This window comes from Gymnoscopelus braueri, assembly GCF_963280865.1.
Source record: "Gymnoscopelus braueri genome assembly, chromosome: 7".
Taxonomy (NCBI): domain Eukaryota; kingdom Metazoa; phylum Chordata; class Actinopteri; order Myctophiformes; family Myctophidae; genus Gymnoscopelus; species Gymnoscopelus braueri.
In genome coordinates, this window is record NC_137608.1 from 31,723,524 (window position 1) to 31,745,063 (window position 21,540).

The following is a 21,540-nucleotide window of genomic DNA, read 5'->3' on the forward strand; positions in this document are numbered from 1 at the left end:
CTTGTTACACTTTAATGGTCTAATTTCTACAGTAAAAACACATGATATATGCATATGTGGCTGTATATATTTGTGACTGTTACAAGTTACCACAAGTTATCACAAGTTGCATATTTAGACAAGCTGTTGAATAATTGCTCTTTGCCTTTTCATCCTGTACCACTGGATGTCCTATTCACACGGCTTTAGCGATGCTGAATAATTCAGGGTTGTAGGTGTGTTTGCCAGATCGCAGACAGGCTACCTTATGTGTCACATGCTACAGCTGTAAAAAGGGAAGCCTCAGCCTTCAGAGGATGGAATCTCGAGTCCACAACCTTAATAAGTGTCTACTTCCATACAGAGGCAGAGATCACTATGGTGTCACTGCGTGGGGGGTCAGGGATTGGTCTATGCCTGGACAGTGGGTGGTGATGACGGAGGAACGTTCACATCCGTAGGCCTTTGAGGGTGCTGTGATCTCAGAGAGCTGAGGGCCAGGCCAGTCATGCCCTCCACTACTCAATCTCTTCATTCACTGACTGACCTCACTGGTCTTCTTCCCCTCCCCACTCACCCGCGTGCCTGATGCGCATTCCACGCATGCCCGCCCAGTCCAGGTCTCAGCCTGGCACTCTGGGTGCGTGCACGTAGAGGCACACCCATTCAACAAAAGCGTTACTGTTGTGGCTGGATGCAAAGGGAGTGGGATGAGCAGCACGAGCCCTATGCTGTCTCCCTGTTTGTTGAAGGGCCACAGTGTGCCGAGAGGGCCCTTACTGTAACGGGTGAGGCGTTACAACCACATACAGTATTGCTAAACCCTGTCACCCAGAGCCAGATGGACTTGTTCATCCCTGGTGGATGTCCATTTAATTCTCTATTGACACAAGCTCTCTGTCTTTATTTAAGTAGACTGCATCAAAAGCTACAGTTTAGCCGAAGAGTTTTTTGTATCTTCAAATTCTACATATTCCAGTATTCTTGAATAACTAAACATTTTCATAAACTTGTATTATACCATGTCTTTATTTTACCTTTTTATTTTCTATTATATGCTGGACATTGTTGGCACTGTCTGGTGGTGCATGCCACACCAACATTTCACTGCACATAATTGTATGGGAGTGATAAATAAATTGCCTTTGATCTTGAAGTGGAAAAAATAAAATAACAATTACCCCAAACAAGGTATCTGGAGTACCCCTGTTACATAACAATTTAGGCATTTAGCAGATGCCCTTAATCCAGGGCGATATACAGTAAGCAGGTAAATATGAGGTAATACATCAAATGCATACAAATGGTAATCTAGGATCATAGGTAAACGAGGAACCTATCATCAGTATAAAAAGTATAATATCAAAAAGTAAATAATCTACATAGAAACTAAACACACTATAGGATAGCAGGTCTACAAATGAACCTGGCTAGTCTACATAACATGCTATCCAAATTACATTTTAGCCTTTGCATAAGCCTGCAAGGTTGTCAAGGCTAGAGCAAGTGCTACATATGTGATACATGATCTTTTTCACAATTTAGATAATAGCTACTGTATATCCATGGTACCAAATGTTCGCTTTATGCAGCTTGGATACACTTTAATCCAAAATAATGGATAGGTTTGCTAAATCAGCATTTTGAACAATACAGAGAAAGAGTGGTCTTGATCAAGTGGCACAATTGAAGCCTTTGTGCCTCATCTTTCTGCATTTGTTCTTTTTATACCATTTGCCAGCCCTCCTATCAGCTTGCAGCTCCAGAGTCCAGTGGCTTCACTCAATAGCCCTCTGTATGCAGCCACAGAATAGAGCCTATACCCCCTCCCCTTTCCCTCTCTCCGCTTTCCTCCCTCCCTCTTCAAACTGACAAGTGCTAGTCCCCTGACAGTAAGCCTGACGTCACTGTAGTGCTTGATTCAGCTGAATCCGTTTTAGATTTGAAATGGGAAGAAGAGGCGGAGGCCAGAAGCATCAGGTGTAGGCCCACATGTAGAGCGAGAGAGGAAAGGCAGCACCTGGCAGGTGAATGAGATTCGGAGCGCTGGACGTGATAAGGAGAGCGCTGAACTGTGCGGTGTTAATGACATCGTGTGTATGTCAGGATCAGACACAAGTCAACAGCAGGGAGGGCAACTTGTCTAGGACATTTGGACGAGGAGGGGGAAAAGGCTGTACATAATGCACTTGGTAGAGAAACACCTACCATAGGTTTCTGCTTGGATTTATGCATGAGGGTAAGGAATCATTGAATTCTCTAACATTTTCCTATCACAATTACTTGAGCATACTTTTTATTTTATTTTAATGTGTTTTCTTGCATGTAACTATCTGTTGGAAAAGAATAAGCTGTTCAAAATGTACAGATCGCAGACACTTGTATTTTATCCTATATCATATATATTACACCTATATTTTCTTGTATCAACACTGTTCATAAGTCAAGGTCATTACTTTACCTATGTTCATTAGACGTTCATTCTAGGAGGGTAATTGGAAAACATTTGAAAATATGTTTTATGGAATATTAGCAAGCTTGTGCTGAATATATAACTTGCATATGCACTCCTTTAGATTGTATTTACAGTATATCATGCCATAGACACATAATATAACAAGACACGGCAGACTTTCCTAAATACATTTGCTGTGAAGATATTTCTAATTTAGTTAAGCGTAGGCTACAAAGTAATGATATCAAACAAACAGGTCTTCTGTGGCCCATAGGGTTTGGAGTGTACTGTCTGGTATATTATTGCAGGGGCAGTTAAAGGAAAAACTATAACAAACAAACAATATTGTGCTACTTGCAAAGCAGAACTGCTCCGTGTAACCATCCTGCACCCGAACCAGCGTGCTTCATATCTCCCATCACAGCAGCCTCTGAGGGCAGAGAGAGAGAGAGAGAGCTCCCTCACATGAATCCATAATAGGCCCTTCATGGAGCCCAGACAAAGAGAAAGAAAAAGTCCTTCTAGCTATGTTTGGTGAACAATATTTGAGTAGGCTATGCTCTGCTGATAAGAAGTCTGGATTATATATAAACTATATTTTCCTTAATGAATAAACTCCAAGGTTTCTTCAGCACTTGAGAAACTCATAAAAGACAAATGTCCTAGCTATGAATAGTAAGAAATCAGTTTCTGTTTACTTTACTCATTATGGTTGCTATGCGCGCTGTTCACTAGTAAAGGATATCAGACTCAAGATTCAGCACTGTTTAAATAGGCTACAGAAAAGGTATGGTTTGTTTCAAAATGTGAGAGTGCAACTTTTTTGTGATTTGTAAAGTTTTTATTTTTTGATAATCTTTTTTCAATCGCCTGTCCTAGTTATTAGTCTTACTGATGCAGGACAAGAATGCCATTCCTATAAGCTATAGCTATTCTTGCTGATTCATATTTGTAATTTTTGCTAGCTAATCTAGCACGGTTTATGTCACACCGCTATAAATTATCCAAATCCACACAACCGCTGCCGTTATATTTTCACATTCATTAAATGGTCTCTTGAGATGAACAATTCAATGGTCTCACCTCTGATACTTCACATCACAGTCATTTTGAGAAAGCTGACACTTATTAAGGCTACAGGTGGCGTGTGTGTGTGACCGTTACTTTATATTGCAGAGTCAGACTCTGGGTCATCTTATTACCAGCTGCAGGGGGAATGCTGGCGTAGTGCTGGCTCACTTTCCACAGGAGTGCATTATTTATTATACAGACAGGTGCCAGAGAAACACAGGGCAGGGCATAGGTACGCTCAATAAACAATTATCCTCACATTTAAAATGTTGATGAACATTTACTAGCTACAGGTCTACAGTACTTAAGTAAATTCTAAGAGTATCTGTACTTTATTACTTTAGTATTTGTTTTGTTGTTTTTGGAAATGTATGACTTTTATTCTACTAGGCCTAATTTAAAAGACAAATATTGTACTTTGGACTCCACTACATTTCTATGAATGTTATTATTACTCATTACTTTTCAGCATAGCTTTGAAATCAGCTGTTGAATTTAATAAGAACTTCTTCAAGTTTTAATAGTTTGATGGCACAAGTGTGACATAATTTTTTAAGTCCTAATGTTCTTTTCAAAGACTTTTGTCCACTAAGCACAAGATACGCTATGACATGAAAATTCTGCATTGGAATGGATTTGTATCTTTTAGGGATGTCTTAGTGCATTGGAATGGATTTGTATCTTTTAGGGATGTCTTAGCTTCAGGCAGATCGATGATAATGATGATGGTGACGATGATGATGATGATAATGATGATTGTTTTCCAAGGTAATCTGTAATTCATCCGGCCATGGTTGGAAAGCAAGGGAGGCAGTGGAGGTCCATGTGCAAAGGCCTGGTCCTTGGTACCCTTCTCACCAGCTGTATGATCCTGCTATACTGCCTGTCTAGTCCACAGGTCCACTTCAATCTACCTGAGTAAGACTCATCACAATGGGGAAACCTGAAATATTGCATTGCATAAAACATTTATTACATAATGATACAATCTTGCGTGGTGCAAATCCATATCAGATTTATTATATTTTAAATTCTGTCATCTGATATGTTTTATTCCACAGTTAAATGTATTATTTCAGCTTCAATGTGTGCAGATATAGAAATGGGAAAACACAGAAAGAAATGCAGGTTTGACATGTAATGTAATCCAGAAACATGATAACATTTATCTTCATAAAAATAAACCAAAGCAAAAATCTGTGTCTTTCTTAAATGATAAAATGTGTATAAATTCCATACTGAAAAATAGAAATATTCAGGTAATTTATTACACTCAGTTAAGTTAACACTCCGGATTTTGCTGTGTATTGCATCATTGGGATTTATTGTAAACATTGTAAATTAGCTCTGTTTAATTATGGTAGTATTTATGATTTGATATTTATTTATTTATTTGCTCTTCCTCATGGACCTACTTGCGGCTTATACCAGTTTACTTTATGTGGATTATGCAGTTGACACACGCTGACATTTTGCACCTTAATCCTATGTACAACGCACTGACTTTTGTTTAGTTTTTTTGTGTTTTTCTCGCACCTTAACTAGTATAGTATATCATGTACAGTATACATCTGCCGCTATGCTCACACACCTTTATATCTTACCTCAGGTACTATGTGTAAATATGTAGATAATTTGTTTGTTTGTTTCTTTGATTGATATCTCTTCCCCCTTGCCCCCCCCCCTTCTTCTTCCCTTTCCTTTTTCTATGGAAATAACAAAACGATAGAACCACTTTTTTACTTCTGTAAACCTGTGATGTGACATTAAAGCTTATTGTTTTTGCTTATTGCAAATTCATATTTGCTTTCTCTAGGGTTCCAGTGCCTTACTCCTGTGCCCACCGTCCGGCCCAGTCTCACATCCCCCCAACCACAAACGGCTCTCGGCGGGCCAGCGGCCTCTGCACTCCTAAAGTAGATGTCATGTTCATGAAGACTCACAAGACGGCCAGCAGCACATTCCTCAACATCCTGTTCCGCTTTGGAGAGAAGCACAGGCTCAAATTCGCCTTCCCAGACAGTAGAAATGACTTCTTCTACCCCGCACTTTTCCAACGTTCCCAGGTTAAAGACCACCGGCCTGGAATGTGCTTCAATATCATCTGTAATCACATGCGCTTCAATGCAGCCGAGGTGGCCAAACTGCTTCCTACGGATACTTCCTACATCACTATTCTGCGAGACCCTGCAGAGCTCTTCGAGTCCGCCTTCCACTACTTTGGTCGTCTGGTGCCCTTGACCTGGAAGATACCAGGGGAGGATAAGCTGACAGAGTTCCTACATGATCCCCATTACTACTTTGACCCAGAGGGCTTTAATTCATTCTACCTCAAGAATCTGCTGTTCTTTGACTTTGGACACGATAACACCCTGGAGCTGAATGATCCACAGGTGCAGGAGGGCATCAGATCCATCAGTGACCGCTTTCAGCTGGTTATGCTCGTGGAGCACTTTGAGGAATCACTCATCCTCCTCAAGGACACCCTCTGCTGGGAGATGGATGACCTGCTCTTCTTTAAGCTCAATGCCCGAAAAGGATCCACAGTGTCTAAGCTGACCCCTGAACTTCGGGCAAGGGCCCTTGAGTGGAACGCAATAGACTGGAAGTTGTATCAACATTTCAACATCACATTCTGGAAGAAAGTGGATGCTTATGGACGAAAGCGTATGGCAGATGACGTGGCAGAGCTCAGGAGGAGGAATGCGGAGATGGCGTCCATCTGTATTGAGGGTGGTCACGCCGTAGACGCTGGCAGCATTCAGGAGACAGCCATGCAGCCCTGGCAGCCTATTGGGGAGAAGTCCATCATGGGTTATAACCTAAAGAAGAATGTGGACAAGGCCCACCGCAAGTTGTGCCGTAAGATGTTGACACCCGAGCTTCAGTACTTGACAGAACTGGGGGTTAACCTGTGGATCACCAAGCTATGGGGTCATGTCAGAGATGTCATTAACTGGTGATAAAAAAACAACAACAAAAAAACTGGTGATTAGACACATTATAGCAAGAGGGGCCAATTCATTTTTTAATGAATAATTTATGGATGAAGTTGACTGAGAGAAAGGTTACTGTTTGTTTGTGTGTTGGATTGTGTCACATTACCAGTCATCAGTATTTCCATGTTTGCAGGCTGTAATTTATCTGATGGGTACTTGACAATAGCATACTTCACCTTAGCTCTGGTCCATAGCGTAAGAAGGAGAACTCCTTCTAACACTATGGACCAGAGCTAACTTCACCTCACAATCTACAAAAACTGAAACTGTTTATTACATAGGCTAGGTCTACTATTGTACAGTGTTTGTGAGTCCCATTTCAAACATTAAAATATTTTTGTCCTTGTAGATGTTTTAACTAGAGTATTGGGGTGGATGCATCATGATTTTTGGTCTTTTGAAGGAATTACAGTCAAAAGTTGCCATTTGTTAAATTTGGAAGAAAAAATTATGATATTGGGTTTTCAACCAAGTTTTCTTAGTTTGTGCTGGTTACTTAATTTGGTCTGATTAGGTCTGAGTTGTCAAAATCCTGTAATGTTCACCGTTCATCCACCAAAGCAAGGGAAAATAAAGGATGTTAAAATTGTGAATGTACTATATAGCCTACATCCTACATTCCAGACCCCTGGCAATAAACGATAATCTTTTCATCTCTGTCCTCAAAATAAAATGAAAGTGAAAAATGCATATCAATCATCATTCCTTTGTCTGGTCAGATTATTTACTGTACAATAACAACAATAATAATACATTTTCCACGTTATTCTTCTAATTCTAATTATTATAGTTTATGTTATAGCACTAAGTTTGCACAAAAACTTTCACCCACTGTTTTACACCTGTAAACCTGTGATGTGACAATAAAGATGATTCTGATTCTAAGCAATAGTTATAGTATTGTACTAACATATAGTTATGTTATTATAATAATATAATAATTATATTAGTTATGTAGGTTTGTGATGCACTGCGACACCAAAGAGGGCATAACTTTGAAGAAGAAGATTGATCAACTGGAAGGAGTTGCATTGGAGTCTGTCATTCATTCTGCATTACAGGAAGTCAAGCAGTGTTGCCATGTCGGCTTATTATAAGCGACTTTGGGCTTGTTTTTCTGTAAAGTTGCTTGTAAATATTGGTAGTTGTGGGTTGTGGTTTTTTGGGGATTGTTTCTAAAGTGTAGTTGCTTATATGGGCTTATTTCCTAATGCTGTTTAAACCAGTGGATCTCAAACATTTTCATATGAAGGACCGAGGACCCCTAAATTAATATGTATTTGTCTACAGACGCCCCCATCTGAAAATATTTTGTCCCAAGGACCCCCGAAGATTCTTTTGAAAATAGCTGTTATTTTGCTATTTTCAAATAGCCGATGTGTTTAGGTTTAAAGTGCCCACCTCGCTTCTTTTGGGCTTGTTTTCAGATACCTGGTTCTGGTTGCTTGTTTCTCTGGCAGGATGTGGCAACGCTGCCCAGCATGGGGCGTGGGTGCTAGTCTTTGATAACAGCTCTTGTTTTGCTAGCTTTGCTACAGTATAGTGGACTTGGTTGTCAATATTTTTTGCTGTTATTTCTTTCATTTTATTGCTTAGCTGCTGAAGACACGTGAAAGAGGAATCGGATATACTACATTTAACGATTACTGTATTGGCTTTTCGGTAGAGTAGCTATAATTCCTCGGCAAAAGTATCTACCTAGCGTTAGCTAGCAAGTTTTTAGCCTGTCATGTAGCACTAGCTCGCCTGATGGTAACCGGAAGGCTCGCCCCAAAACACGCTCGCCCCAATTTTATTCGCGGACCAGCGGTTCTTGTATTTATATATTTGTTTTACTGAGATTAGAATTACGTTTAGGGTTAGCCATAGTTTTTACTGAGGTTACGTTTAGGAATAAGATTAGGTTTTGCACCGTTTTACCGAGGTTAGGTTTAGGCATAGTTTTGAGTAACTGGTACATACCACCGGATTTGCCCTGGGGACGAGTGCGTTTTGGGGCGAGCGTTTAGGTGTTCGCTGACTCTCCCTTCTAATGTTAATGTAAATAATAACATTATGTGAGCTGTCTAGTGAAGCCAAAACCAGATTCAAGTCATCGTCAGGATAGTTAGCATTGATCATGGCGTTCAGTCAGGATGTAGTTGCCGATATGTGGCTTTGGTTTTGAGTTTAGTTGGATTATAGCAACAATGTCTTGCAGATCCACTAAAGTCGCCCCAAGTGTTGATTTCGACCACAGTTGCTCCGACAGTGTGGAATATTTGACGCTCAACTTTGGCCCTTTTGAGACCGTCCATCGCTGGCGAAGGCTTCCTCCTTGTGACGAGTTCGTTGGTGCAAGGTATTGTAACAACACTGAATTGAATGAACACTATGCATTGAGTACACTATGAATTGAGTACATGGGGACCCCATTTGAAACAAGCCATTAGGCTTTCCTATTTAGTTGACCTTGTATTTAAACTGTACTTTCATGTGCACATTTCTAAATAAAGTATTCAACCAAACAATCAAGATCAGTGATCATATGATGATATGATATGCACACCACCACTGCAGTAGTAGTAGTAGTGTGCGATACTTCAGGACGCTCATTTTCACTGTACCTGGTACAAACTGGCAGTGGTGTAAAGTAACTAAGTACATTTACTCAAGTACTGTACTTTAATACAATTTTGAGTTATTTTTATTTGAGTATTTCCAATATTCAGTACTTCTACTCCACTGCATCTCAAAGGCAAATATTGTACATTTTACTCCACTGCAGTTATTTGAAAACTTAAGTTACTAGTTACTTTATAGATTTTGATTATTAACCACTTCAGCCCTATATATATTTCGGCCATTTGAAAATAGTTGATCTACAATATATTTTCATACCTTTGAAAACTTGCAAAATGGGACCTTCTGCATTATGAGTACTTTCTACTTTTGGTACTTTGATATCAATACTTTTGTACTTTTACTCAAGTCAATTTTGAATACCTGACTTTTACTTATAACAGAGTATGTCTGCATTGCAGTATTGATACTTTTACTTAAGCAAAACATTTGAGTACTTTTTCCACCACTGCAAACTGGCACGCATGTATTAATTCTCAAACATCTTTGGCTTCATTCAGACGCAGCAAGCATACTGTTGTGGCCTACAGAGATGCCATATATGTGTTTGGTGGAGACAATGGGTGAGTAATATATACATGTATTTATATGACATAATATTAGTTTACTGTACTACTAAAACAACACAACTGACCGGCATGTATGTCACCCAACCATCTGTAGGAAAAACATGTTGAATGATTTGCTACGCTTCGATGTGAAGGACTGCTCCTGGTGTCGGTAATAAGACTCAAGATTAACACACCATGTCACTAATAATGAAGCCATATCACAAATATATCCTGAGTAATGTGATTTCATGTCTGATATGTTTTACAGAGCATTCACCACTGGAACCCCACCTGCACCTAGATACCACCATTCAGCTGTGGTGTATGGCAGCAGCATGTTTGTTTTTGGTTAGTTTTGTTTCACGATTATTATTATAATTAGCCAGTGTTGTTTGAAATGATATGTCATTCTGTCGTTACTTTTGCCTTTTTAATGGTACATTTATTATATTTCAGGGGGCTATACTGGAGATATCTACTCCAACTCCAACTTGAAAAACAAAAATGACCTTTTTGAATACAAGTTTGCAACAGGACAATGGACAGAGTGGAAAGTAGAGGGCAGGTAGTGCATGGAAGATACATTTATAAAGATGTTGTATGTTTTATTTGAAATATATAATTATTTATTTTCAAATCCCAGTTGCTTCTCATAAAGTAACACTATTAATACATTTTCTCTATTTTAGTTTGCCGGTGGCCAGGTCAGCACATGGGGCCACAGTCTACAATGATAAGCTGTGGATATTTGCTGGCTATGATGGGAATGCCAGGTAGGCTGTATGTCAAATTCTGTTGCATTCAATGTATGGATGCTTTAGTGACATAATTATGGTACAAACAATGGTTTTAACGTTTTGCATGTGCAGGTTGAATGACATGTGGACCATCAGCCTACAGGATCGAGAGCATGCCTGTTGGGAGGAGGCAAGTATAAACACCTGCGCACACACACACACACACACACACACACACACACACACACACACACACACACACTGAGAAGACTTTCCCAGACACGTAGTAAAAATGCATTGCACTTTAGTTAGCTGTGTTTCTGTTAATGTCTCTGTTCTGTCTTTACAGATTGATCAGAGTGGTGAGATTCCCCCATCTTGCTGCAACTTCCCTGTGGCCGTTTGCTGGGACAAGATGTTTGTGTTTTCTGGGCAGAGCGGAGCCAAGATAACGAACAACCTCTTTCAGTTTGAGTTCAAAGGCCGTATGTGAGTAAGCCTTATTTGATCACAGACTCTTTGAGTTCTAACTATGTAATTGATAAATACAGCATACAAGGAAAGTATTTCCCCCTGGTGGCTGATGCAAAAGTTCCTGATGTGACTCTTAAGGAATGCTTTCTGTTAAATCTGTCCTCTCAGGTGGACACGTATCCCAACTGAGCATCTACTGAGGGGCTCCCCACCACCTCCCCAAAGACGCTACGGTCACACCATGGTAGCCTTTGACCGCCATCTGTATGTGTTTGGAGGTGCTGCTGACAATACTTTACCCAATGAGCTGCACTGCTATGATGTTGACTCTCAGACCTGGGAGGTGATCGAGCACAGTCTGGACAGTGAGGTACTGTACGCATTGAGTGATGTGTGCTGATTATTTATTGGAACCACAGATAATGATAGCAGCTGAATGAAACTTACTTAACATTATTATTTTTTATCCTTTTATAAAATAATTCAATTAATTATCAAAATAAATAGTACATTGCATCACATGCAAACTTGAATGTTCCTTCATGTGCATTGCTTATATGTGCTAAGAGTCTTCCTGCCCATTGGTAGTAAATCATATGTGACGGCATGTTATGGTAATAAATACAGAAATAAGTGTAAGACTGGTACACTTTTTTTTTTTTTTTTTTAACTTTGTTTATTGGGTTTTTCCACAGCAGGATTCAGCATTAAAGACATATAATGAGGTACAGAAAAGCTTTTTAAAGCGACCAATAAAATATAAAAGCTCAATAAACACATTGAATTATCACCCCAAAACATGAAGACATAAAATTAAAGACACAAAATTAAAACAAAATATATATACATATAAAAAAATATATATATATAAAAAAAACACAGACCGAACAAGACAAAAACAAACAAAACCAGAACAAAAACACCAGTCAAACAATACATATCCATGTCACGTTTTTTTTTAATGCGCTATACAGCACAATACCCCCACCACAGCAAACCCAGCATATCAATGATCCACCAGACCTCACATATCCGTATTCCTGATCAGAGATGGATTCAAATTCCGGACAAATTGAAAGAATGGACCCCATACCTTCCCAAACCTACTGGAGGAGCCATTCAATGAGAATCTTATCTTTTTTAGACAATACAAGATGTCTCTTATCCAATGAGTGTGAGAGGGGGAAGTAGGTGATTTCCAATTAATTAGAATGAGTCTCCGAGCCAATAGAGTAACAAAGGCCAGAACATCCTTTTCCAGTTTAGAGAGCGAGGGCAGTGAGGGGAAAACCCCAAACAGCGCACCTAAAGGAGTAGGCTCCACCATTCTCCCCACTATCCCTGATATGGACTGAAAGACCTCTGTCCAATATTTGTGTATAGATGGGCAAAGCCAGAACATATGGATGAGGTCTGCTGGAGATTGTTGACATCTATCACAATCAGGAGATACAGTATCATAAATCCTTGACAACCGGGCCTTGGTATAATAGATACGTTGTAAAAGTTTACATTGAATGAGAGCATGCCTCGCACAAATAGAGGACCCATGTACCCGTCGCAGAATGGCATCCCAAACCTCATCAGTTATTTCCTCCCCCAAGTCCCCCTCCCAACGAGCTTTAATAGAGTTTAAGGTCTCAGGCCGTAGACAACAGATTTCATCATAAATACATGAAATTGCAAACTTCAAAGATGGTAACGGAGTTAAAAAAGTGTCTAAAACAGAGTCATCAGGTAGATTGGGAAATGTGGGAAATGTTCTTCGAACAAAGCTACGGACCTGTAGATATCTGAAAAAATTGTCTGGGAATTGGATATTTGTCCAGAAGTTGCTGGAAGGATGCAAAAACATTCGACGTATAAGTCTTTAAAAGTACGAATGCCCAGGCCTGACCACATTGAAAAAGCACCGTCCACCAGAGAGGGATGAAAAACATGGTTAGCTGCCACTGGGGCATGAATAGAGAAAGACTGTAGACCAAAGTGGCGTCTAAATTGGAGCCAGATTTTTAAAGATTTTTTTAACAATAACGTTCTTAATTGAACAAATGAGCAAAAGAGCAGCATGTCATTGTCTTAATGTATACACAAACAAATAATTGTACAATTTGTTCAGTTATTATGAACATGGTGGCGCATGGGTGGTGCAGGGTGAAGTACCTGTTCACTAGAGATGCACGGATGGGCTCTCAAATCCACATAATAAATAAATAAATCATCCGCCCGCCATCCACCCACCACATCTGCACGAGCATAACATATTAATCATTAGGCTGCGTTCCCGAGCGCAACTCTGGAGTGTACAAATGGAACCAAATGAAGCTCCACACCCCAGTCCATTTGCAAACAATGGACACACCTGGCAAACGTAGCCTAATGAAATCTCATGGGAACAAATTACATTTGTGTCTAGGGGATGAAAGAGGAGGAAATTACAATAAAGCAGACACATTTTATCCACAACTTATTATTTATTGATCATCTGTTCTGACAACTGGGTTAGAACTTGGACTGCTTCCTACTCCAAGGGGGGGGGGGGGGGGGGGGTGCGTGTGTGCGCTGAACTTTAGGATGTGTGTAGTGTAGACGGAATACCGAACATTGATAACATTAGATCATGACTGATTCTGTTGCCGGGGAGAGAGATGGAAAGAATGAAGTTACGTTGTTGTGCCTCTATTGCGCTTTGCACACTGTGCGCTTTCCTGTTGCAGATGGACATGAAATGCTGCTGTGCCTCGCACGCATTACACACTGTGTAATGAGCCTCTCCTGTTGTAAACATGTAACGTTGACATGACAGTGGACAAGCATAAAAAAAATCACAGAATGGAAAGAAGAGACACACAAATTAACATTTTCCTCATTATGTAATATTTCACCCAAACACAACCGAGCCGCTATTAATTAATGTTAACGTTTATGAAAAATCTGTCCACCCTGCAGATATCTACTCTAAACTAACTGGCTGGATCTGTATCCAGCCAGTGCACCAAAGGCATCTGTTAATGAGTCAGTTATGAAGCAGCACTGCAGTGGGCAAATAGAATCTCTTGTTGTGCCTTACTTCTAAACAGAACTATTTTGCTTTGCTGTCATTTGAGCTCTTGTCAAAGGATGTCCTGCAAATCATCATGTTTATATTTTAATAAGGGTAATTTCAGGTTAATTGTAAAAAATAATAATATTGTGCACACTCAAGCTTGCTACTATATAACTTATTTAAATTAGACAAAATTATAGTAATGGTAAACATTGTTTGTATAGCACATATACATAAAATATAGCTCAGAGTCAGTGCATTATAAGTGGCACTATAATGAATAAAATGTGCGAAAAATAAAAAGTAATCTCTCCTAAATCTGTCAAATTCTCTGCCTCCTCAGATGCCCAGTGGGAGACTGTTCCATGCAGCTGCTGTGATCCAGGATGCCATGTACATCTTTGGCGGAACAGTGGACAACAATGTGCGCAGTGGGGAGATGTACCGATTTCAGGTTGCTGCCTTTCATTTGCATGAATAAAATGTACACGTCACTGCACTAAATATGTTGATTTGACATAATGGCTAGGTGAAGCATCAGGCTAAATTACGCTTTGTTTTTTTTGTAGTTCTCTTGCTATCCAAAATGCACTCTCCATGAGGACTATGGCAAACTGTGGGAGAACCGCCAGTTCTGTGACGTGGAGTTTATCCTGGGCGAGGTAGGTCCTCATTGGCTGGGACATTAATCCCCTTCATTGCTAAGAGAAAAGGTTCACGGTGGGCTGTAGATGACATTCAGTTCAAACAATGTTGTGCTTTTCCTTCCTGTTGGTTGTGAGTACAGAGGGAGGAGAGGGTCTTGGGTCATATTTCCATAGTTACTGCAAGATGCCAGTGGCTTCGCAAGAAGATCCTGCAGGCACGGGACAGGCAGCGACAGGTCAGAAACCTGCAATATTCACGGTTCATTTCCTTAAACGTTATGTAAGAGTTATAGCCAAAACACAATTAATTCAATTGAAGCAAATAAAATATAATTACAGATAACATCCAGGAGACAGTCACTGTTTTGGAGCTGGTTCTAGTGACACAGTTGGCAGGCATCATAGAAATTCATTACAATCTTCAAATCCAATCAAGAAATTAAGGTCTGGAAAAGTAAGGGAATGTGATGAAAACATCATCCAACTGGCCGATGGACAAAACATTTATACAGACATAAAATATTGTCTATTGCTAAATGTTTTGCAGAAAAGCCACAGCAAAATAAAGCTTCAAGCACCAAAGAGAAACTATGCCTGGAAAAGGAGTTTTTGCATACTTTGAATGTAATGCATGAATATTGTTACTACATGGGGTGCAAAATCAACAGTGTTTGAAGTGAGGAAATGTTCATTGCTATCAAAACAATAAAGATATTAGTACAAACAAATATAACAGCTGGAAGACTTTGCTATAGAGGAACTTTTAACTCTAATGTTCTGCGGGAAATGTTGGCTAATCAGTTCCTCTTTGTCCTTACGCTGTGTGTAGAAGAGTAAACAAGAGTGCAGTGAGGAGAGCGATGAGGGGGCGAATGGAGCCCCAAGGGATATCCCAGGAGGTAGCAGGCCATCGGGTACACAGCCTCTGCTAGAGGTGGCCATCAGGGAAGCAGAGGCTCAACCATTCGAAGTGCTGATGCAGTTCCTCTACACAGACAAGATCCAGTATCCACGCAGAGGTCACTGCCCTCACACACACTCTTGTGATAACGACTACATCGTTCCATAGGGAGAGAAAATGTATAATAATAATAATTGCTATATTTATTTATATAGCACCTTTCTTAACATGGATAGAAAGTGCTTTTATAGAGAAATAAATAAAACAAACATTGCAACAAAAGAAAATGCCAATAAGGGTAAACGGCAAAAGCATAATAAAAATCACTCAAAAAACTATATCACTAAGCCACATTAAGACATGTGCTCTATTTGGATTTTATTGACAGTGAACAGAGAGACAGAGAAGGGCGTGAGAGAAGGGGATGACATGCAACAAAAAGCTGCGGGAAGGACTGTAGCTTGACTTATGTGAATTACGAATTAGTCAAGTATTAGTCACACTGTTTTAGTTGTGGGACGCCAATGCACAACTAAGTATAAATGAGGCATAGGTGGTAGTAGGGACAACCAGTAAAACTGTATCGGAGGATCTCCAGATGGGTCATTTGTTGTGTGTCTGACTCTGCGTAGGTCATGTGCAGGATGTTCTCCTCATCATGGATGTTTACAAACTGGCCCTGAGTTTCAAGCTCTCACGCCTGGAGCAGCTGTGTGTGCAGTACATCGAGGCATCTGTGGACCTGCAGAACGTTTTGAGTGTGTGTGAAAATGCCAACAAGCTTCAGCTAGACCAGCTTAAGGTGTGTTGAGAACTGGTCGAACTGTGTATACTTCAGTTTGTTTTGTGTGTGTGTGTGTGTGTGTGTGTGTACACATTTTTTTGTTTGTTATGGTCAGTTAGGTTGTGATATTATTATCTAATAAAGGTCTCTCTTTGTCTAGGGTTCTAAGCATTCTGATTTGGCTGTACACATGTTTATGCTACAACCCGAGCCAATCCAATACATCTGATATTTCTAACTTAGCCAAACAGCAATCTCGTTATATTGTTTCTACTCTGGCATCTGGTTGTACACAAATGTATTTACTTGGCATTTCAAGGTACAGATATACTGCGAAGATGAGCACCTACCTGCTTCTCATGGCTTTGTTGGTACCTCTGTTTTGACATTCATTCCTGGTCTTGCAATGGCGTTCTCCTGACGCAACGTTCAGTCCGTTTCTCGGGCATGGATCGCACTTGCTCTCATTTGAGACTCTTAGCCGCAGTGGTTGCTCTTGTTTGAGGGCTCAGTTGGTTGAAGACTAAACTAAACTATAAGTATTGGGCGGGGGATGGGGTTCTAATGACTGTATTCACAGTTCACACTGAGAGTACCCAGGCCTTCCTGAGTGCCTGGGTTCCACAGTGTCCTGTGTGACTCAGTCAGTCCCTGTGTCACTATCTGACTCCTCCTGTGCTGGAACTGATCAGGCCTTTTAACCAATCTCATGACATCACAGGTAGCTCAGACTGCTTTTTGAAATGCCAAATATACAGTGTGTGTGTATATGTATATGTATGTATATATGTATGTACACACACACACACACACACACACACACACACACACACACACACACACACACACACACACACACACACACACACACACACACACACACACACACACACACACATACATACATGCACACACTGTATGGATGATAGATAGATAGACAGACAGACAGACTGATAGTCTCATTAAATCCACCATTAATGCCAGCAATTATTTTCTTCCCTCCAGGAGCATTGCCTTAATTTTGTGGTGAAGGAGACTCATTTCAACCAGGTGATTATGACCAAGGAGTTTGAGCATTTGTCCACGCCACTGATTGTGGAGATAGTGCGGCGCAAGCAGCATCCTCCCCACAGGCTGTACTCAGACCAGCCTGTGGACATAGGTACGTCCTTAGTGCAAGACATGAAGGCCTGCCTGGAGGGACCCGGGTTGGAGTTCTGTGACATTATCCTGCTTTTAGACGGACAGCCACGACCCGCCCACAAAGCCATCCTGGCTGCCCGCTCCAGGTACGGGGTCTAACGCAACCATCTATGATTTATATCATGTTTCTTGTATGTACACAAACCTTTTCATCTTGCGTTTCTCAGTTATTTTGAGGCGATGTTCCGCTCCTTCATGCCTGAGGATGGTCAGGTGAACATCTCCATAGGTGAAATGGTTCCTAGTAAGCAGGCCTTTGAGTCCATGCTGCGCTACATTTACTACGGTGATGTCAACATGCCTCCGGAGGATTCCCTGTATCCTTTACAAAAGAACTGTTTCTTATTCAACCTTTATTTAACCAGGATTATACTCAAACAAAACATTTATTAAATTATGGTCAGTGCAAAGACAAGTTAGTAAGAACCAGTCCCAGTATTTTTGTTTTTAGACATCACTAGGATCTTTTAGCAGTGAGTACTGTCCCTATAGACGAATCCACAGACGCGCTGCCTGTAGGCGGCCATTGCTGCGGTGTCGCGGTGCGGAGCGTTGACACCGCAGCTATGGCTGCCTACAGGCAGCGCATCTGTGGATTCGTCTATACTATATACAATTTGTCTTCCTTTTTAAAACTTTTTTTTTTACAACTTTATTTTACAGTTTTTATGTTACTTACACGTACAAAATAAATGTATAGCATTTTATACAAAAAGAGATCACGCAAGACAAGACTACATAAACACACATACAACCCCCCCCCCTCCCCCCTTAGGCTCCAAAGAAAAAGCAAAAAACAAAACAAAGCAGTGGGACAAAGATTACAATCAAACACAATTTTCACAATTCTAGACAGAGATACCTCTCCTCATTCTATTTAACAGGGACAGTTTTTCACGTCACAAGTCGGACACAGATAAAATAAAAAAATAAAATAATAATAATTAAATGAACAGTTCTAATTAAAGGAAAATTCTTCAACAACAGTTGTTGCAGGCTCTACACACTCTATATCTGAGTTTCTCAAGAGGTAGGAAAGACTAGACTTCTTTTAGCCATTGCGAGAAAGAGGGTGCTTTATCAGACTTCCAATTTAAGAGAATCAGTCTACGAGCTAATAAGGAGGCAAATGCCAAAGCGTTTGTTTGTGGAGATGTGACTGTACAGTTAGGGGGAGTTATGCCAAAGCAATTTGTCTTCCTTGACGCTTGCTGAAAGATATCTGTTTGCAGCGCCATATTACTATGGTTTCTCAAACAACAGGATGCAGGCCTACTGCAAGCAGAATCTGGAGATGAACGTCACTGTGGAGAATGTCTTACAGGTATCTGTGTTTAAATCTGGAGGGAGCTATGGATTTCCATTTAAAACCAACTCATACATTTCCTGCGTTCTCTCAGTTTTACTTGATCGATTATACTTTTCCCCCCTTCTTAGATCCTGGAGGCAGCAGACAAGACCCAGGCCCTGGACATGAAGAAGCACTGCTTACACATTATAGTCCACCAGTTCATCAAGGTGGGTGGGCTTGTGTCCGGTGCCCTGGGGGTGTGCTGCCCACTCACTGCAGCTGAGCTAACCCCCTAGGCTGCCTCTTCTTTGTGGGAGACTGAACCCTTGGCCTAGTGGATTACCCTCCACTTCCTACATAGAGAAGAAGCTGTTTACAGCCGAGGCCGGCTGTACAAGCACCTTATCTATCCCTCAGTGTTATGGGTCATAGTGCCAATCTGAGTATTGTTTGTTTTAAAAGAACAAGTGAAGGAACTCGAACTTGCATACACCACCCACCCACGCAACCCCCCATGGAATCATTACTTGGCGTTTCAGTTTTGCTTTTGTTCTCTATCTATGATCTGTGATTCTTTTCTCTCTCCGCACGTGTGATTTAAGCGTTCCCAGTCCCTCAGATTTTCTCTGCATGAACCTATGTTTCTTTCAGCGTCAAAGTCTTTTGTTATGGTTCATTTTTTGTTTTTGTTTTTGCTCTCCTCCCCTTCTAAAGGTATCCAAGCTTCCCAACCTGCGGTCGCTCAGCCAGCTGTTGCTGCTGGACATCATCGAGTCCCTGGCCACGCACATATCAGACAAACAGTGTGCTGAGATGGGCTCTGACATTTAGGAGGACCTAGGATAAACTGGCCTCCTTTCCCTCCTCAAAGAAGCCCTGCATATCTTCTCTGCCATTACACTACTTGTAGCCATTCCCTCCTCCCCACATGCAGCATACCTTTCTTTATTTTGGACCTTGCATGGACTCCCAGTGGTTACTTTTATCCATGCTGGATGAAATTGTATCAGATTATTTTCAGTTGATGACATGAACTGACAACATACCTTTTGGCTATTAGTTCAACTTCTCATCTACATCTAAATGGTTTAAGGCAAAATATAAACGGCTAACCTTTTTTGTTGCAAATTCCAAATAGTGACATGATCATAAGTAGCAGTCCTATCTATTTATTTCCTCATAGTCATATTATTGTATCAAGTGGACAACTTGAGTTGCAGCACAGTATTTTTGCTGCATTTGTTATTTTTCTGATATATGCAATGTGAGAATTTATACTAGTTGCACTACAGAGATCCCCAACAAGTAAGTCCTGATAAAATAAGGTTCTGTCATCTAAATGAAACTAAATCAGTTCCTGTTATGTAGCTCATTGATGCTCATTTGTTATCACATCTGATCTCATGAACTCTGAAATTTTGCAACGTTTGCAAGCATTTAATTAACAAAGTCATTAGGACTGAACATTTGTATGACCAGCATGCTGTGTACAGTATGTCTCCAAGCCATTTCTGTTTGTTGGATCGTTTTGACACTGATGTCATAATAACCAACTGCCATTGCAGCTAGCGAAGATCTGAGCTCTTATTACCTGTATAATATACAGTAGTATGTGTATTTAGTGATAAATATATACTATTACGTGTTAACTCAACTATTTAATGCCTTAATAAATATCTTTATGAAAATAATGATATTGAGCAGGATCAGTGATTCCCTCTTCAGTGTGTACCAGTTGCTGAAATGCAGTAGTAGTCGAGATTGGACTGGCATGATTCTAGCACAATGGGACTCATTCTCTCAGCTGCGGACAGCTTCCAATGCTTGCTGCCAGAGTATGCAGCATCTGACACTGTTTTTTTAGTCTTGGGCCTGAGACAAATCAGGTTTTTTGCAGTTAGAATCAAAGCAGGGGGGCTCATGGTTCCCTCTGTGAATATGACTGAATTCCTTATTGTTGCAAAAAGACCATTAATATATTTGTTGAATATCTGCAAAATCAATCATTTAGTCGACCAGTTACTACAATTGGTTATTTAGTATCTAATAGTTCTCATCTTACTATTATTCAGATCCTAAAGAAATGTTAAAAACCCATATTGTCTATACGCATATTACCCCTTCCAGAAAACAACTACAGATTAAACCTTGACCTTTATCTCAACAAACCAGCAGTGTCCTTCAGGAGTTTCAGCTTTCACCGATAGGTAGTAGATAAGCTTGGACAATGGTCCTCACTATGAGTTGGAAAATTCCTTCTTCTGCAAAGTTATGAAACCATAGATCAGACAGATAATTATTTTAGATTTGGACTAAGGTTGGATTGGTACAAAGGGTTAAATTTTTTTATAAACATCAGACTTACTCTAAATTATTTGTGTCCTTTTTTTTCCCCCTCTTTTTTTCAAGATTAGTTTTTGGGGCTTTTTTCACGCAGCATAGGTTGTCGGGATCGGGACTCGAACACGTGACACGTTGTCAGGCTGGCATTGCAGCGTAGGGTGCCTGGACCGCCACGCTGTGGCCCAGGCCTATTTGTGTTCTTAATTTTAAAAAGAAACAAAGTCTGTCCAGCTCCAGTAACCCATTAGTATAAATGTCAAAAACAAGAGATGGAAACATAATTATGCAATCATTTCCTCATATGCATACAGTACATACATACTTATGTATGAACATTGAACATGCCTTTTGATATCTTAATTTGTTTTACCGCATGGTAATACACATTAATTCCATGTGGTTGAATGAAAGAGGCGGAGCAAATTGAAAAGCAATAT

General features: G+C 40.3%; 2 protein-coding genes across 4 annotated transcripts; both read left to right on the forward strand.

Moving 5' to 3' along the window:
- The first annotated feature begins 1,934 nt into the window (after window positions 1–1,934).
- Window positions 1,935–7,122, forward strand: gal3st1a (galactose-3-O-sulfotransferase 1a). Its single transcript, XM_080433147.1, has 3 exons — window positions 1,935–2,218; window positions 4,274–4,423; window positions 5,322–7,122. The coding sequence occupies exons 2-3, from the start codon at window positions 4,296–4,298 to the stop codon at window positions 6,466–6,468; spliced, it is 1,275 nt and encodes a 424-aa protein (XP_080289273.1). The 5' UTR covers window positions 1,935–2,218; window positions 4,274–4,295; the 3' UTR covers window positions 6,469–7,122.
- Window positions 7,123–7,987: 865 nt separating this feature from the next.
- lztr1 (leucine zipper like post translational regulator 1) lies at window positions 7,988–20,773 on the forward strand. Of its 3 annotated transcripts, none has more exons than XM_080432251.1 (20): window positions 7,988–8,845; window positions 9,627–9,689; window positions 9,790–9,846; window positions 9,946–10,025; window positions 10,134–10,242; window positions 10,367–10,450; window positions 10,547–10,604; window positions 10,764–10,903; window positions 11,057–11,258; window positions 11,584–11,613; window positions 14,278–14,388; window positions 14,504–14,596; window positions 14,722–14,817; window positions 15,411–15,600; window positions 16,115–16,284; window positions 17,272–17,555; window positions 17,637–17,786; window positions 18,688–18,793; window positions 18,907–18,987; window positions 19,475–20,773. In XM_080432251.1, the coding sequence occupies exons 1-20, from the start codon at window positions 8,694–8,696 to the stop codon at window positions 19,589–19,591; spliced, it is 2,373 nt and encodes a 790-aa protein (XP_080288377.1). In that variant the 5' UTR covers window positions 7,988–8,693; the 3' UTR covers window positions 19,592–20,773. The 3 variants fall into 3 exon arrangements, with proteins under 3 accessions (XP_080288377.1, XP_080288378.1, XP_080288379.1); XM_080432252.1 differs by having other exon boundaries at window positions 11,587–11,613; XM_080432253.1 differs by lacking the exon at window positions 11,584–11,613 and having other exon boundaries at window positions 19,475–20,772.
- Window positions 20,774–21,540: the final 767 nt, after the last annotated feature.

What these genes read in the sequence shown, in the direction of transcription:
- gal3st1a (XM_080433147.1), top strand. Translation starts at nt 4,296, where the DNA reads ATGGTTGGAAAGCAAGGGAGGCAGTGGAGGTCCATGTGCAAAGGCCTG. An exon ending in GTCCACTTCAATCTACCTGA is followed by an intron (nt 4,424 to 5,321) that starts GTAAGACTCATC and finishes TGCTTTCTCTAG; the next exon opens with GGTTCCAGTGCCTTACTCCT.
- lztr1 (XM_080432251.1), top strand. Translation starts at nt 8,694, where the DNA reads ATGTCTTGCAGATCCACTAAAGTCGCCCCAAGTGTTGATTTCGACCAC. An exon ending in AGCATGCCTGTTGGGAGGAG is followed by an intron (nt 10,605 to 10,763) that starts GCAAGTATAAAC and finishes CTGTCTTTACAG; the next exon opens with ATTGATCAGAGTGGTGAGAT. An exon ending in TTTGAGTTCAAAGGCCGTAT is followed by an intron (nt 10,904 to 11,056) that starts GTGAGTAAGCCT and finishes CTGTCCTCTCAG; the next exon opens with GTGGACACGTATCCCAACTG.